The 16,276-nt window shown below is 33.0% G+C and overlaps 1 protein-coding gene across 1 annotated transcript in view; it reads left to right on the forward strand.

The window, feature by feature from the left end:
* LOC133096168 (platelet glycoprotein 4-like) overlaps positions 1 to 15,246 on the forward strand; it is a 33,106-nt gene extending 17,860 nt beyond the window's left edge. The window contains exons 5-12 of the mRNA XM_061197650.1: positions 869 to 960; positions 2,926 to 2,972; positions 5,677 to 5,746; positions 10,987 to 11,174; positions 12,191 to 12,309; positions 13,525 to 13,598; positions 14,164 to 14,218; positions 15,082 to 15,246. Coding sequence (XP_061053633.1) covers positions 869 to 960; positions 2,926 to 2,972; positions 5,677 to 5,746; positions 10,987 to 11,174; positions 12,191 to 12,309; positions 13,525 to 13,598; positions 14,164 to 14,218; positions 15,082 to 15,246 — 810 coding nt within the window. The remainder of the gene's footprint in view (positions 1 to 868; positions 961 to 2,925; positions 2,973 to 5,676; positions 5,747 to 10,986; positions 11,175 to 12,190; positions 12,310 to 13,524; positions 13,599 to 14,163; positions 14,219 to 15,081) is intronic.
* The last annotated feature ends 1,030 nt before the right edge of the window (positions 15,247 to 16,276 follow it).

Here is a 16,276-nt window from a genome sequence, read left to right on the forward strand (position 1 = left end):
CATCCTACAAATTTGTTGTAATGAATATTTAAAACCTAGCCAAAATTGCACCCAATGAGACTGATACACCAGCAATGTCATATTTTCATAGAATTAGTTGAAAAGAATTTCTATAATCTACAAAAGTTATGAAATGGCAGTTTGGAGATTAAGAAAAATGTGAACTTGGTGATGTACTTAGTTATACCTTAATGTTTCAAGTTATAAATAGGATAATCTGATTAGTGAATTGAAATTTTGACCATGATTTCACTTGGCACTGTATGTGACATTAGTTATATTCTCCAGTTCACTGTTGTTATTTTACTGTTGATGGTTTTTTAGGATTGCAAGGTTATATATCAATTAAGAAAGCATTAAGGGATAATAAATTCAGTTACTAGTATTTAACTAAATACTCTGAATTCTTTCCTTGGCTAATTCTGTTTTTAATTCTGTGTACCTAATCCTTAGTAACCACTTATTAGAAATAATAACGTTGAGAAAACTTCTAGAAATCTGTCACAGTTCTCATAGGTTTTGTTCACTATCCCCTCACCTCAATATAATAGGAGTAGTGATCAAAATGGCCTTTCTGGCTTAATTACGGCAAAGAGTGCTAGAGTTGGATCACATCAGCTTCTTATATTTGTTTTCTTCCTTTGCTCCGCATCTAGCACTTATTTCTAGGCACCTTTTATATTCTGTCTTTTTAAAATGTTAAAGACCAATAATTTTTAAACTTTATTGCATATATATTTCAAATCACATAAAATAATTATAAACAACCAGTGTTTGAGAAATGCAAAGGTGAGTTAATTACATATTTTATAACTTGGAAAATATGGCTTGTTCTAGAAGTAATTTTTTCTTGTATGCATCTTTTCAGTACCACAATACTGCAGATGGAGTTTATAAAGTTTTCAATGGAAAAGATGACATAAGCAAAGTTGCCATAATTGACACATATAAAGGCAAAAAGTAAGTATCCAGGCAAAGTGTGTATGTGTGTGTGTGTGTGTGTGTGTGTGTCACTAGGATACTTTAAGTCAGGCAAGAAACTTATTTAACAACTGGTAAGGCACAGGCACCAACCTATGGAACAGACCTGTATCTCAGGTCTAGAAACTCCTGTTCTGCCAGGTGTTAACCCTTTAGCTGTGACGACTGGTCACACTAGTGCATAGGTGCTGAGTGTCAGCCCCACTTGAGGGTTGACCTTTATGCACAGGGTCTCTTACATAAAGAAATCTAAAGGGACTACTTCCATCTCTGCTGCATAACCAGCACTATCAAGCACCCGTACAATTACATAACCACAAATGAAAAGGAAGAAAATCAACATATCAACTCGGTGTCTAGCAGGTTGAAAAGTATATATTACTGGGTGTTTTTTTGTTTTTTTTTACTGAGCATGGAATATAAAAATTGCTCATTCCAGTAACGTGACTAAATGTGCCATAAGGTGGAAGCTCAATGTATTCATGTCAATGCTTTCATGACCTTCCCTTTCAAAATTTTCTTGAAATAATTTTCTATATTGATAACTCAGCTTTTTTAAACCTTTATCAATGCAAAAATGGAATTAGTATTTCAAGTTCTAAAATTGACATATTAAACTTGAAGATAAAGAGCACGCCTCCTGTGAAATAGTAGTAAAATGAGATATGTTCACATAGCCATGATTTCCTATTTTTCCCTAGCTCCTGCCTATTTATCCAGAGTATACCTAATTCCTCATACATCTAAAATAGGAAGAACCCCAATAAATATCAAGGGAGAAAGTCTTTTCTCCTTAAAGTTAAAATGAGTTTTAGATCAGTGATTTCCTGACAAAGAATAAAGTAATCAAAATCAAGAGATGAAATATTTTGATTAAGTAACCCTTGCCTCACACTAAGTTCCTATCTAAAAATTGCTTAAAACAGTTAAACGCTCACTTGTGTAGTCCTTTTTCTTCCACAGAGTCCACAGTCACATATTTTTTATAGAAAAGTCTAATGGAGGAAAACAAACACTTCTAAATGCTCACTTCAGGGGAATCCCATCTCTGTATTGAGGAAAATGGGCATTTCCTCTATTTCAATATTACAGAGAGGTTTTGAGGAGAGTTTAAGATTATGACAAGGTTAATTTAACTGATCATGGCAAGACTGAGCATGATTAATCGCTTATTCTGTTTAAAAAAGAAACAATAGCTTGCCTTGACATCTTACTGGATGGTATGTTAGGAGTGTGAAAAACCCATTTTCCATCACCAAAAAGTGGCTGAGTGTGCAGAGAAACTATCACTACTGTTGTTTTTATTGCTTCCAGATATATATATTAAATAAATATATATATATTTTGTAGATGCCAGAGTATAAATTAATAAACTCTGTCCTACTTAAATGCCAGTTCATGCAACAGTTAAAAGAGAAGGAAAAGTATAAATTATCTATGTTTCCAATCTCTATTGATCCAATATCTGCTTCTCTTTCTTTCCTCCTCCAAACCCCCCTCTTCTCCCTCATGCTGAGTTTACATCAGTTATCCATTTACTATCTTCCTCCTATTCAGTTTGAATGCAACATACTATGAAATAATCCCATTGGAAAAAAAAACTTTCCCCTAAAAGATCTAAGTGTCTGATAAATGTTTCTCAATTTTCTTTTCTGCAGAACTGTTTCTGTTCCATGTTGTTTCTAACTAACAACATTTGTCAGTTTTTATTTGTAATCTGATCACTTAATGGTTTCAGGCACTTCATTTAACTCAACAAAATGGAAACTTCAAACAAAACATGGATCAAATGATTTAGAACACTTCTTAAACTTAGCTTGTCACATCTAGTCTAATCAATATTTATTATTTTAGCAGAAGTACTGAATCATAACAGACAAAGTGATGTGAGAAAGGTGCCCTGGAAATAAGAATATCATTTTCTTTTTTTTTTTTATTCCTAAGGCATCTCTCCTATTGGCCAAGTTATTGTGACATGATTAATGGTACAGGTAAGGGCATATGTTTTGTGGTAATAATCACAGTGAAACCAACTCCTTTCTCCCACAAATCCACCATCGTACCTACAATGTTCTGGAGGTTGAGAGTATGCATTTGCCTATCTTTGTATCCCTGCAACATAATTCAGAGTCTCTGTTCTTATGTAGGTTTAGTAAATGTCTGTCTAATGTGATGGAATTTCTCAAGATCAACCATCGAGGATGAGCCTTTACTGCATTTCTGGGGAAACATTTGCTTTGTACAAACTTAATGAACTCCTTCCTGACCACAGAAGTAAAGGGTTAGAAAACCTTAGAGTAGTGGTTACTGTTCACATCTTTTGTAAATACTATAAAGATAATAATTTAAAATTAAAAGAATTAAAATATCAGGATAATTACAAAAGGTAAGACATACCTCCAAAGATTTCAGGCTGAGTTAGAATCAGTGAACTTGTAAGCAGAGCCATCTATTTTGAAGAAGATGGTCAGAAAGAGAGAGAAAAGAACAACAACAGCAACAAAAACAAGGTTACATGTGTGCTAACCATGAAAAATGTATGCAAAAATGAACATTCTGAATTAGAGTTAGGAAGAAAGAAAGTACTATGTACTTAGATTTAAGTGTGGTTAGATCCAGCTTATTATTCTTCTTGAAGTAAAGCAAAGTATATATATGCCTATTAGTTTAAGAATTAAGATTGTAAAAAGCAATGGGAATTGAATACCAGGAGGTGAGCTCTCAGCTGCTAAAAAGCAGAAGCAGAGCATAATGCTTGCAAAGCTAGTTAGGCAATACTTCATAGGAAAGTAATGTAATGAAAATGGAAAATGTTGAATACAAAGTTATGTAAAAGGTAGGGAATAAAAAGCAAACATGGGGAATGTTTACTTTACCAAAGGTATTACTGAGTTTTGCATGTTTATTTAATTTTTTAATACTCTCGTAGAAAAAACAGCAAAACCACTGTTGAGTTTGCTTTGTAGTGCTTTGAGTCATGGAATTGGGTGAAGAAATTCCTTTCTAAGTAGTTCATTTCTGCCAATAAATTGTCAAGTGTCCCAATACCACTAACTCTAGTAATTTCATAACCATAAATTTCATACTGTATCCTTAGATACAGAGAGAAATATATTGTGCTTCTCCTAAATAGTAAAGGAGTCTTTATGGGTTTAAGGAAAAAAAATTAAACACTTTTGTCCAAAACTAAAAAGCAAAGAAGTTTTAAAAAACAAGGTAGAGGATTTATTAATGACAATAACATAACTACATGAGTATCAGGCATGAAGTTAAAAGTATCTAAGAAGAAAATAGATGTAAAACAAACTAGGAGCAGAGGTAGACTGAACAGGCCAGAGGACTCTGATGGCATCCCTGTGAGAGAGATTTTTGGTTATGGCACTAGGGAAAAGAGACTAATGAAATGGAAAAGGTTCCAAGGAGTGTTAACCATGATTTAGAAGTACTTCCTCTACCTTCTTCAACAAACTTAAAGAGACAGAAAAGGAAAATACTGATTTACATTTGAATGCATTTAAAAAAGAGCCCTGCTAATATCAGCTATCTTACGATCATGACCCATGGTAATTGCTGGTGTCATTAAGACATAATCTTCGATGATATTTCAAATGATTTTTTTAAAGCTTTTCAATGTATTCTTTTCTTTTATGGCTAAGGTGTTGGGAAGGCAGTTGTAGGCAATGCCCATTCAGGGACCTATTTGGGCAGTTTAAGTTAATCTTTAATATCTCATTCTCTCAATGCCAGTTCACTGTGATCATCTGTTGTATTTCCCTTATCACAAGAGTATAAGTGAAATGTAATAAGATCACAAGGTTAGTGCAGTTACCAGAAAAAGAGTGTGGTCTTCATAATTGAAGGATGGGTCTTACTGTTTTGAACAAACGCATTCAGTGGTGGCTCATTTTGGTAATATTGATTTGTGGAGCAAATGGAGGAATTATCTAACTATTTCTTCTTATATCCAGTGTGTGCATGGATCATAACCATAGTAGAGATTCAATAAACTCAACAAATGCCCTTTTTAGTTTGATGTGTATATATTTCCAACCATTTTCAGGAAATTCTATTTAGTGAGAGAACTTCAATAAATGATTTAAAAAATACTAATCAGCCATTAGGGCAGATGAATGAATCACTATTAAAAGTAAGAAGAACATTTACCAAACAGGAGTTCTAAATGAACCTCATGGTAAGAAAAGTGCTACTCTACAGACAGGGTGGGGATTTCAAAAAACAAACACAATCATAGTTTTAACAACATGTGGTTTTGCCATTGTTTTTTTAAACTTTCATTTATTTTTAAGGAGTAGGAAAATTTAATATGAATGGATACCAGTGAATGTGTATAGTATATAGACTTGTTGAATACGGTAGCTACTAGCCATGTGTCACAATTAAGCACTTGAAATGTGGCTAGTAAAAAATTGAAATAGGCTGTAAGTACACACTGGATCTTGAGATTTGTTAGTTTTTATATTGATTACATGTTAAAATGATATTTTGGATATGGTGGGTTAGATAAACTATACCTGATACTTATTTTATTTTTAAAATGTGGCTACTGGAGAATTTTAATGTTATATATACAGTTTGTATTCTATTTCTCTTAACTATGCTGGAATTGAGATTTCGAGATTTTTCTAGGACACATATTTCACCTAATCCCTTGCCACTTGCTTGATTTTTAAACAGATGCAGCCTCATTTCCACCTTTCATTGAGAAGACCCGGGTATTGCAATTCTTTTCCTCTGACGTTTGCAGGTAAGACAAAGAAACTGATATATTTCTATATATCAGAATTCTTTCTCCAAGTGAAAAAACACAGGCATAGAAGATCATACTTGATAATCATATTATTTGAGAAAAATAAAATACATTTAGGCAAGTTTTTCTTGATGTATTAAGAATAAATAAATATGGAATTCATAATATGTTTATTAAGTCTTTAAAAAATTGAAGGTTGTAGAAGGATACTTTGCATAATGAAAATCATTTTCTCCTTTTTCATTTCTAAGCAAGATCATTTCTTTTCTTTTACTAAACTAGTAACACGGTGGGGCGTGGCTCCACCTGAGCAACCTCATTCTCAGTGTGCTCACAGAGTCCTCACAGACGTCAATGGACAGATGACAGAATATCAATAAGGCAACAGAGATCTTAAATGACACAATAGAACAGTTAAACTTAATTGATATTTTCAGAACATTACACCCCAAATAACCAGACTACACATTCTTTTCAAGTGCACATGGAATATTCTCTAGGGCAGACCACATACTAGGACACAAAATAAGCCTCAACAAATTTAAGAGGTTAGAAATTATTTCAGGCACCTTTTCTGACCACAATGGCATGAAACTAGAAATCAACCACAGAAAGAGAAATGAGAAAATAGTGATTACATGGAGATTAAACAACATGCTACTAAAAAACCAATGGGTCAACAATGAAATCAAAGAGGAAATTAAAAATACCTTGAGACAAACGACAATGAAAATACAACCATACAAAATCTATGTGACGCAGCAAATGCAGTCATAAGAGGGAAGTTTATAGCAATATAGGTCTTCCTCAGAAAACAAGAGAAATCTCAAATAAACTAACTTACCACCTAAAAGAATTAGAAAAAGAAGAAGAAACAAAGCCTAAAATGCACAGAAGGAAGGAAATAATAAAGATCAGAGAGGAAATAAATACCATAGATATTAAAAAGATAATAGAAAAAAATAAAATCAAGAGCTGGTGTTTTGAATGGATAAACAAAAGGGACAAAATTCTGCCCAAGCTCACCAAGAAGAAAAAAGAGAAGACTCAAATAAACAAAATAAGAAAGGTACAAGGAGAAATAACAACTGACACCACAGAAATACAAAAAATCATAAGAGAACACTGTGAACAATTAAATGCCAACAAATTGGACAACTGAGAAGAAATGGACAAGTTTCTAGGAATATACAGCCCACCAAAACTGAATCAAGAAGAAATAGATAATGTGAACAGATTGATCACTAGAAGTGAAATAGAATTCATAATAAAACAAACAAACAAACAAAAAACCTCCCTGCAAACAAAAGTCTAGGACTGAATGGCTTCACTAGGGAATTCTGCTAAACATACAAAGAAGAACTTATACCGATCCTTCTCAAACTCTTCCAAACATTGAAGAGGAGGGAACACTCACAAAGTTATTCTATAAAGTCACCTCCACCCTGATAACAAAACCAGACAAAGACATTACCAAGAAAGAAATTACAGGCCAATATCTTTGATGAATATAGATGAAAAAATCCTCAACAATATATTAGCAAACTGAATCCAACAATATATAAGAAGAATCATACACTATGATCAAGTTGGATGCATTCTGGGGTCACAAGGATAGTTCAACGTATGCAAACAATCAATGACATACACCACATCAGCAAAGGAAAAGACAAATGATTATCACAATAGATATGATTATCTCAATAGATACAGAAAAGTCATTTGATAAAATTCAACATCAATTCGTGATAAAAATTCTCACCAAAGTGGATATACAGGGAACATATCTCACCATAATAAAAGCTATTTAATAGAAACCCACAGCCAACATAATACTCAAAAATAAGAAGCTGAAAGCCTTCCCGCTAAATTCTGGAACAAGACAAGAATGCCCACTGTCACCACTTCTATTCAACATAGTATTGGAAGTCCCCATCACAGCAATCAGACAAGAAAAAGAATCAAAGGTATCCAAATTGGAAGGGAAGAGGTAAAACTCTCATTATACGTAGATCACATGATACTCTATATAGAAAAACCCTAAAGACTCCACACAAAAGCAAGGTAGCAGGATACGAGATTAACATACAGAAATCTGTTGCATTTCTTTACACTAACAATGAAATATGAGAACAAGAAGGTAAAAAAACAATTTCTTTCAAAATCGCATCCAAAAAATGCTTAGGAATAAACCTGACCTAGGAGGTGAAAGACCTACACTGAGAACTATAAAACATTGATAATGGAAACTGAAGATGATTCAAATAAATGGCTATATCTCATGCACTTGGTTTGGAAGAATTAATACAGTAAGTCCCCTACATATGAACGAGTTCCATTCCAAGAGCATGTTCGTAAGTCCAATTTGTTTGTAAGTCCAACAAAGTTAGCCAAGGTACCCAACTAACACAATCGGCTACACAGGACTGTACTGTAATAGGTTTATAATACTTTTCACACAAATAATACATAAAAAACAAACAAACACAAAAAATAAAGAAAACATTTTTAATCTTACAGTACAGTACAGTAGTACCAGCTACATCACCGCCGCTTTTACTCTTACTTCTGGACATCCTGGGCTTGAAATAAAGATACCGTACTACTGTACTCTATACAGTAGTGTACAGTAAAGTACACAAAAGCACAACCACTTGTGGAGGATGCACACACGTGACAATGTATGGCAGACACGTGAACTAACTTACGTGACTGGACATATGAACGCATGTTCGCATCTTTGAAAGTTCACAACTTGAAGGTTTGTATGTAGAGGACTTATTGTATTGTAAAAATGGCCACACTACCCAAAGCAGTCTACAGACTTAATGTGATCCCTAACAAATTACCCATGACATTTTTCACAGAAATAGAACAAATAATCATAAAATTTATATGGAAACACAAAAGACCCAGAATTGCCAAAGCAATTGTGAGGAAAAAGAACAAAGCTGGAGGCATAACCCTTCTAGACTTCAGAAAGTAACAGTAATCAAAACAGTGTGGTATTGGCAGAAAAACAGACATATGGATCAATGGAACAGAACAAGAGAGTCCAGAAAGAAGCCCACATATCTATGGACAATTCACCTTCAACAAAGGAGACAAGAATATACAATGGAGAAAAGAGTCTCTTCAGCAAGTGGTATTAAGAAAGCTGGACAGCTGCCTGTAAATCAACGAAGTTAGAACACACCCACACAACATACACAAAAATAAATGCAAAATGGCTAAAAGACCTAAATATAAGACACAACACCATAAAACTGCTAGAAGAGGACCTAGGCAAAACATTCTCTGACATAAATCGTAGCAGTGGTTTCTAAGGTCAGTCTCCCAGGGCAATAGAAATAAAAGCAAAAATAAACAGATGGGACCTAATCAAACTTATAAGCTTCTGCACAGCAAAGGAAACCATAAACAAACTGTAAAGAGAACATAAAGACTGGGAGAAATTATTCACAAACAATGTGACCCAAAAGGGCTTAATTTCCAAGATATACAAACAGCTCGTACAATTCAGTGTCAAAACAAACAAACAAACAACCCAATCAAAAAATGGGCAGAAGACCTAAATAGACATTTCTCCAGAGAAGACATACAGATGACGAACAGGCACGTGAAAAGATGCTCAACACTGCAAATTATTAGAGAAATGCAAATCAAAACTGCAGTGAGGTATCACCTCACACCCATCAGAATGACCATCACCAAAAGGTCTAAAAATAATAAATGCTGGATAGGGTGTGGAGAAAAGGGAACCCTCCTACACTGTTGGTGAGAATGTTAATTGGTGCAGCAATTATGGAAAACAGAATGGGGGTTCCTTAAAATATAAAACTACGGTTACCAGCAATCTCACTCCTAGACATATATCTGGAAAAGACAAAAACTCTAATTAGAAAAGATATATGCACCCCAATGTTCATAGCAGCACTATTTACAATAGCCAAGATGTGGAAGCAGTCTAAATGTCCATCAACAGATGAATGGATAAAGAAATCTGGTATATATATACAATGGAATATTACTCAGCCATAAAAAGAATGAAATAATGACATTTACAGCAACACGGATGAACCTACTGATTATCATAGTAAGTGAAGTAAGTCAGACAGAGAAAGACAAATAGTGTATGATATCACTTATAGGTGGAATCTAAAAAAATTGTATAAATAAACTTATTTACAAAACAGATTCATAGACACAGAAAACAAAGTTTTACAGTTACCAAAGAGGAAAGTGGGAGAGGGATAAACTAGGAGTTTGGGATTAACATATACACACTACTATATAAACAAGGTCCTAGTTTATAGCACAGGGGACTATATTCAATATCTTGTAATAACCTATAAAGAAAAAGAATCTGAAAAAGAATATATATGCATATATTTGAATCATTTTGCTGTACACCAGAAACTAACAGAACACTGTAAATCGACTATACTTTAATTTTAAAAAAATGTCCAAGATGGTGATGCCACAGTCACAGAACCATGTTCATGTGCTCTACTGACACTACAGCATCTTTTCAAATTGATGGGGCCCAGTAGCTATCACACAAGCACTGACGCACACTGGTATGCTTGCATCCTAGCTCTGTTTCTAGACACTGTGTGGTGTGGGCAAGTATTTAACATCTCTGAATCTTTTCCTTATCTATAAAATTGAAGAGAGCAGCATTTCTGCATACAGAATAAGCTGGGCATTAGAAATATTATGTATTGAGTTCCAGTACGCTGCTGAGGTTATGGTGGACACTTGGTAAATGATGGAGCATAAGAGACATATATCAAAACCTACATGCACACACCCTAGGAAGTGAGCAGCCCTTCTCTCCAGGATTAAGTGGTGGAAGATTGAAATTTTATTTTCTTTCATTTAAACTGGGCACAAATAGAGGACTTGAGGAAGTCATATAAATATTTAATCTATAAAGGAAACTAACTCTGAGAAATGTCCTCAGTATAAATACTCCATGGTAGTTCACAAGCAAAAATTATTCTCAGAAGCTTTTGAAAACAAAGGTAAGAAGAGTGCATACTCAGGTATTGAGTTCTGGTGTGTCTTAAAATATCACAAGAACATTTTTCCTAAGACTTAAGCAAGAATTCTAACAAGATTATATCCAGTTTTTCTAATTTAAAGCAATAATATAAACTTAAAAATAAGAAAAACAGAATCTCCATAATGAAGTTCAGTTTTCCAGAATGAAGATCTTTCTTATCTGTGTTTAGATCATTCCATGCTGTGTTTGGAGCCGAAATTAATCTGAAAGGAATCCCTGTGTATAGATTTATCCTTCCATCCTTGGCTTTTGCATCTCCACTTCAAAATCCAGACAACCACTGTTTCTGCACAGAAAAAATTATCTCCAAAAATTGTACCTTATATGGTGTGCTAGATATTGGCAAATGCAAAGACGGTGAGTAAAAGGTCTTGATATCACAATCCACGGCATAATATGCAGTTTTCTTTAAAATGTAAATTTCACCTAGGTTTCCTTTCCACCAGAAATTTAAAGTGAGAAAGTAAAAAGGGCAGAAAGTAAAGGTGATGATAGGATATTTTTGTTTGGATTTTTGTACCGCTTTCAACCTCCCAATTGTTTCAGTGTTGCAAAACTTAGTTATTATTAGGTAAAACCCTACTGATATTTCCCTGTGCTACTTTGGAAAATGTCTCTTTAGGTCCTTTGCTCACTTTTTAATTGGGTTATTTACTTTCTTGAGTTGTGTGAATTCCTTGCATATTTTAGATTTTAATCACTTATGGGATATGCGTTTTGCAAATATTTTCTCCCATCCCATAGGTAGCGTTTTCATTTTTGATGGTTTCCTTTGCTGTGCAGAATCCCTGTACTCCTTTTAGATTTAGGGTAAAATGAAAATAGTTCCCAGAATACTCTGAGCATCCCAACTTACCCATCTGACGTTTTTCTAACTTTTTCTACCCTAGAAAATGGTAAATAAAAATAAATATATTTCAGGATGTCTCTGAAAGAAGAACTGACTCAAACATGAAATTTGGAGTCTATCTTATTTTGCTCACCTTCTTCATATTGGAGTGGGTGAGAATAAAGAAAGAAAAGCCTCTTAAATTCTCAGTCCACAGACATATTACTCCCTAAAACATGAAGGTATGTGGTTGTAAATTTGTGTTCAGCAGCTAAGTTTTACATATTGAAAATAAACACCTAAGGGATAAACGACAGACATCAACTGAATGGTTAGTAGGATGACGCAGAAGCTTATATTTTATTTTTGCTCAAAAGTGATTAGATGTAATAATTTTCTCTCACCCTCATTCCCCATTTAGCATTCAAAGCCAACTTTGCATTTCTTTTAACTTAAAAATCTTTATTTTCAAGGAAATCTTTTGAGTGCTATGCATAATGAGGAAAATGATTTATCCCAATTGTCTCTTAAAACTTGTTTTCAGGAAAACCTGTGTACATTTCACTTCCTCATTTTCTACATGCAAGTCCTGAAATTACAGAACCTGTTGAAGGCTTAAGTCCAAATGAAGAGGAACATAGCACGTACTTAGATGTTGAACCTGTAAGCAAATACATTATTGATCTGATTGGTTTAGCATTTTTTAAATGAAAGAAAAATTAAGTTCTCGCCTTTCTGTCAATGACATTTATTGATGATATTTACTGCATCACAATCTTGACAAATTACTTAAACGTTTTTATTGAAGTATAGTTGATTTACGATGTGTTAATTTCAGGTGTACAGCAAAGTGATTTAGTTATATTTATATATATATGTATTTTTTTCAGATTTTTTTTCCCTTATAGGTTATTACACAATACTGAGTATAGTTCCCTGTGCTACATAGTAAGTCCTTGTTGGTTATCTATTTTATGTAGAGTAATGCGTATATAATTACCTACTTTTATTTCAAGGAAAATAACATTGGTTTCTTCCTGTTTTTGCTTATGAAATGTCGAGGTAATTCTATTTTAGTTTTTCAGCGTATGGAACTTTATAATCCTTTTTAATTGTTCGTAGGTCAGGGATAGTAATGATGGGTATGATTCTAATTGGCTTAAAACAATTTGGTATAAATTACAATTTTACTGTCATTTTATACTTAACTGCAAGTATTGCTTATATGAAGGGACACTGTAGATCATGAGGGATGAAAAGAGATTTTATGGGTATATGCGCATTTGAGGCAAGATCTATTATACTTAGCGTCAGGAAAAATCTATTAAATTTCCTATAGTCTAACAGTTTCAACTTTTAATTTATTTTAATATTCTCCTTTTCGAAAGTTAAACGACATGCCAGAATTTTAGTAGTCACGTTTAATTTTAAGTAATGATAGAAGTAGTATTATAATTATACTGATGACACATGGGTTCTGACTGAATATATATTTGACCATATATAATTTGAGATTTAAATTGACTATATGAGTTCTAAGTTTCACTGCTGTTGTTGTTGATTCCCCAAAACCAGTTCAGATAAATATCACAAATCTAACTAGAACCTTGACAGTAGGTTGGGCAAAGAAATTGTGTGTGTGTGCATATATACACGTGTGTATAGGTCTGTATACACACATGCATATACACATAAAATGTAATTATGATGTTATGTACATAATATTTAATATGTCTAATTAATTATTTAATAAATTCACAAGTTTCAAGTACTACAGTTTTACCTTAGGTTCTATATAACAGTAAAAATAAGTTTTGGATATTATAAATGAATTATTTAAAGGAAGTTGGTAATTATTTTAGTTTGTTCTCTTTTTAGATAACTGGATTCACTTTACAGTTTGCAAAACGCCTGCAGATCAATATACTGGTTAAGCCAGGAAAAAAAATTGGGTGAGTCTCTTGAACAGGTTCATTATGATTTTTAGTATTTTCTTGTCAGAAAGTGAGTATATGTATGAAATTAAGTGGAAATAATATAAAATTTCAACTTCTCTTTGGCTTAATATCATGAAATAACTACTGTTTATAACTTTCATCTTTAATTTAGAATTATATCTAGTGTGTATTGAAATTGTATTTACACATATTCTGGAATTAGTGTATGATGGTGTTTCTCATTTTGCTAGCTGTCCAAATATTTCCAGGACAATTGCTTCTAGAATTCAATTTTAGTTTCCTGGGTATAAATTGTCGAAAGGGAAAATACATGCTTAGAAAAAGTCAATCTAATTAGAAATATGTATTAGAAAGATTTATAAGAGTGAAAGATGTCTGATAAACAGCCATATTAATATTTAAATGATTCATTACAGGGAACAAAAATCAAGGAACTTAGCAAGTTTAAGAGCAACTAATTTCTGAACATTTATTTACACTAGTAATTACTAACATTTCTGTTATATATGTGTATTATATTAGTATATATTTTCATAATTATTTTCAATGTTTATTACAGAGCATTAAAGGGTCTGAAGCAGAATTATATGGTGCCTATTCTTTGGCTTAATGAGGTTAGTATTCTTATCTATCAGTCACCAAAAACTGTAAACTTCCTTGTATATAGAAAGAGCTTTTAATGCTTGAAAATTAAATACATATGTATAGAATTTGAAGTTGTATGTGTTTCCATTACCTATATGGATGAGTTTATATATTATTAATTATATAATTAATTATTTTGAGAGAACCAAGCCACACAGAAATATCAGGTTTATGTCAGTTTCCAGTGTTTTTATTTCAGAAGGATGAAGTACTTCCTATACTTTTAGATTATTTTCATAATACAACTAGTAAACACTTTTTCTTGTCATAGTGCTTGTGTTAGGAAAGAGTCATACATACATGTAACTCCAAGTAACTCAATGTGAATACTGTAGTGCTAATAAAAGCAAACCAAACTTATAAAGACCAGGTAAGAGTAGGTGTCTGCAGTCTATCCGAGTGCCTAACAAGATATTTTTAGTACAAATCACGGAATTGATTAGCCAAAGAATGAGGAAATGCACTACACAAGCCTTCAGAGGAAAGAAACTGTTGGCCCTTGCCATTTCCTTCTGTCACTGGGAAACATCCTTTGGAAAGCTGGAAAATATTTCAGTAAGACCTTTGTATAGATCAATGAAGTCAGTGTATTGGAGAGTGCTATATAACATGTTTCAAAGGAATAAGATTATATTTCTCTCTCTAAATATTCTACCTTGGCATTTACTGCCTTCTCTGACATGAAAAGGGAATTCCATTGTCTTTTCTTATAGATAAAGATGACTAACATCTATGCGGTGTTTTGAAAAAAGAGTGATACATAAGTGGAGAGTTTTGAATAATTTGCTCCACTAATCAACTGAAATAACGCTAATTGTTAACTTGATTACAGACTGGCACCATCGGTGATGAAAAGGCAGAAATGTTCAGAAATCAAGTGACTGGAAAAATAAACCTCCTTGGCCTGGTAGAAATTACCTTACTCTGTGTTGGTGTGGTGATGTTTATTGTTTTTATGATTTCATACTGTGCATGCAGATCAAAGAGAGTAAATTAAGTAAGTATATAACAAAAATTATATACGGCTTTAATAACATTAGTTTATATATTACTTGTTTTTATTTTATCAAAAAGAGGTTATAAACTAGGCTGCAAATATTTCTGGATATGTCTAGTCACCTATCATTTTTAACACATCCTTGAAGTTTTGAGATGCTTAATGTAAATTATAAACAAAGCCTGAATGAGTAATAAGGCCTATTAATATCAAGCAGATCACTATATTTCATCTTTATTATTGGAGGAATGGGCTAAAATATGAAATTGTCACCTTTCAAAGTTAGAATGTTGCACAAAAGCTATATATGTACTAACTTTTCTTGATTATTTCTAGCTAGTTAATTATTTTAAAATTACAAATAATTAATTTAATAGATCACTGACCAGGAAAGTTTATGTAAAACTGAAAATGGTGGCTATTTAGGGAAATTAGAATTTACAAGGGAAAAGAAAATAAAAAGGAAAATTAAATAAGCTAGAAATTAAGGAGAAATGAAAACTCAATAAATGATAGAACTAAAATTAGGTAAAAATATGTTATTTTTAAATGAAGATAGCATATTAATATAGAAACAGGATTGTTGCATATAGTCATGCTGTCCAAAATCACAGTGTGCACTCTAGATGTTTAGTGTGGAAGCCCTGATGAATTACTACAATTCAGGAGCTGGAACTGAATACAACAATACAAGAAAACAGAAGACAAAAATGTTCAACACAGTAAAACCAAATTACTCAGAGTTTACAGGAAAAATCAGCTAAATGTAGACAGATTTGAGTTTTGACAAAACTGTAGAGGTGTTTCAGGCCTCTATGTTTTAGGTATTACTGCACATGCCCCCTTGTACATAGAGGAATGAATGCCTGACCCTATCTTCCCTAAGCCTTTCTTTACTAATCATACTTGGCATAGGTATGTCCTGTGGGGGGGGGGGGGTGGAATTTGTCACTTACCCATAGTTTCTGTCCACCCTCCCTTCCCAGGAACCTCAAAAAATATACACAATCAAAATAAAAGCAATATACTT

Source organism: Eubalaena glacialis, chromosome 8 (assembly GCF_028564815.1).
Source record: "Eubalaena glacialis isolate mEubGla1 chromosome 8, mEubGla1.1.hap2.+ XY, whole genome shotgun sequence".
Classification (NCBI taxonomy): Eukaryota; Metazoa; Chordata; class Mammalia; order Artiodactyla; family Balaenidae; genus Eubalaena; species Eubalaena glacialis.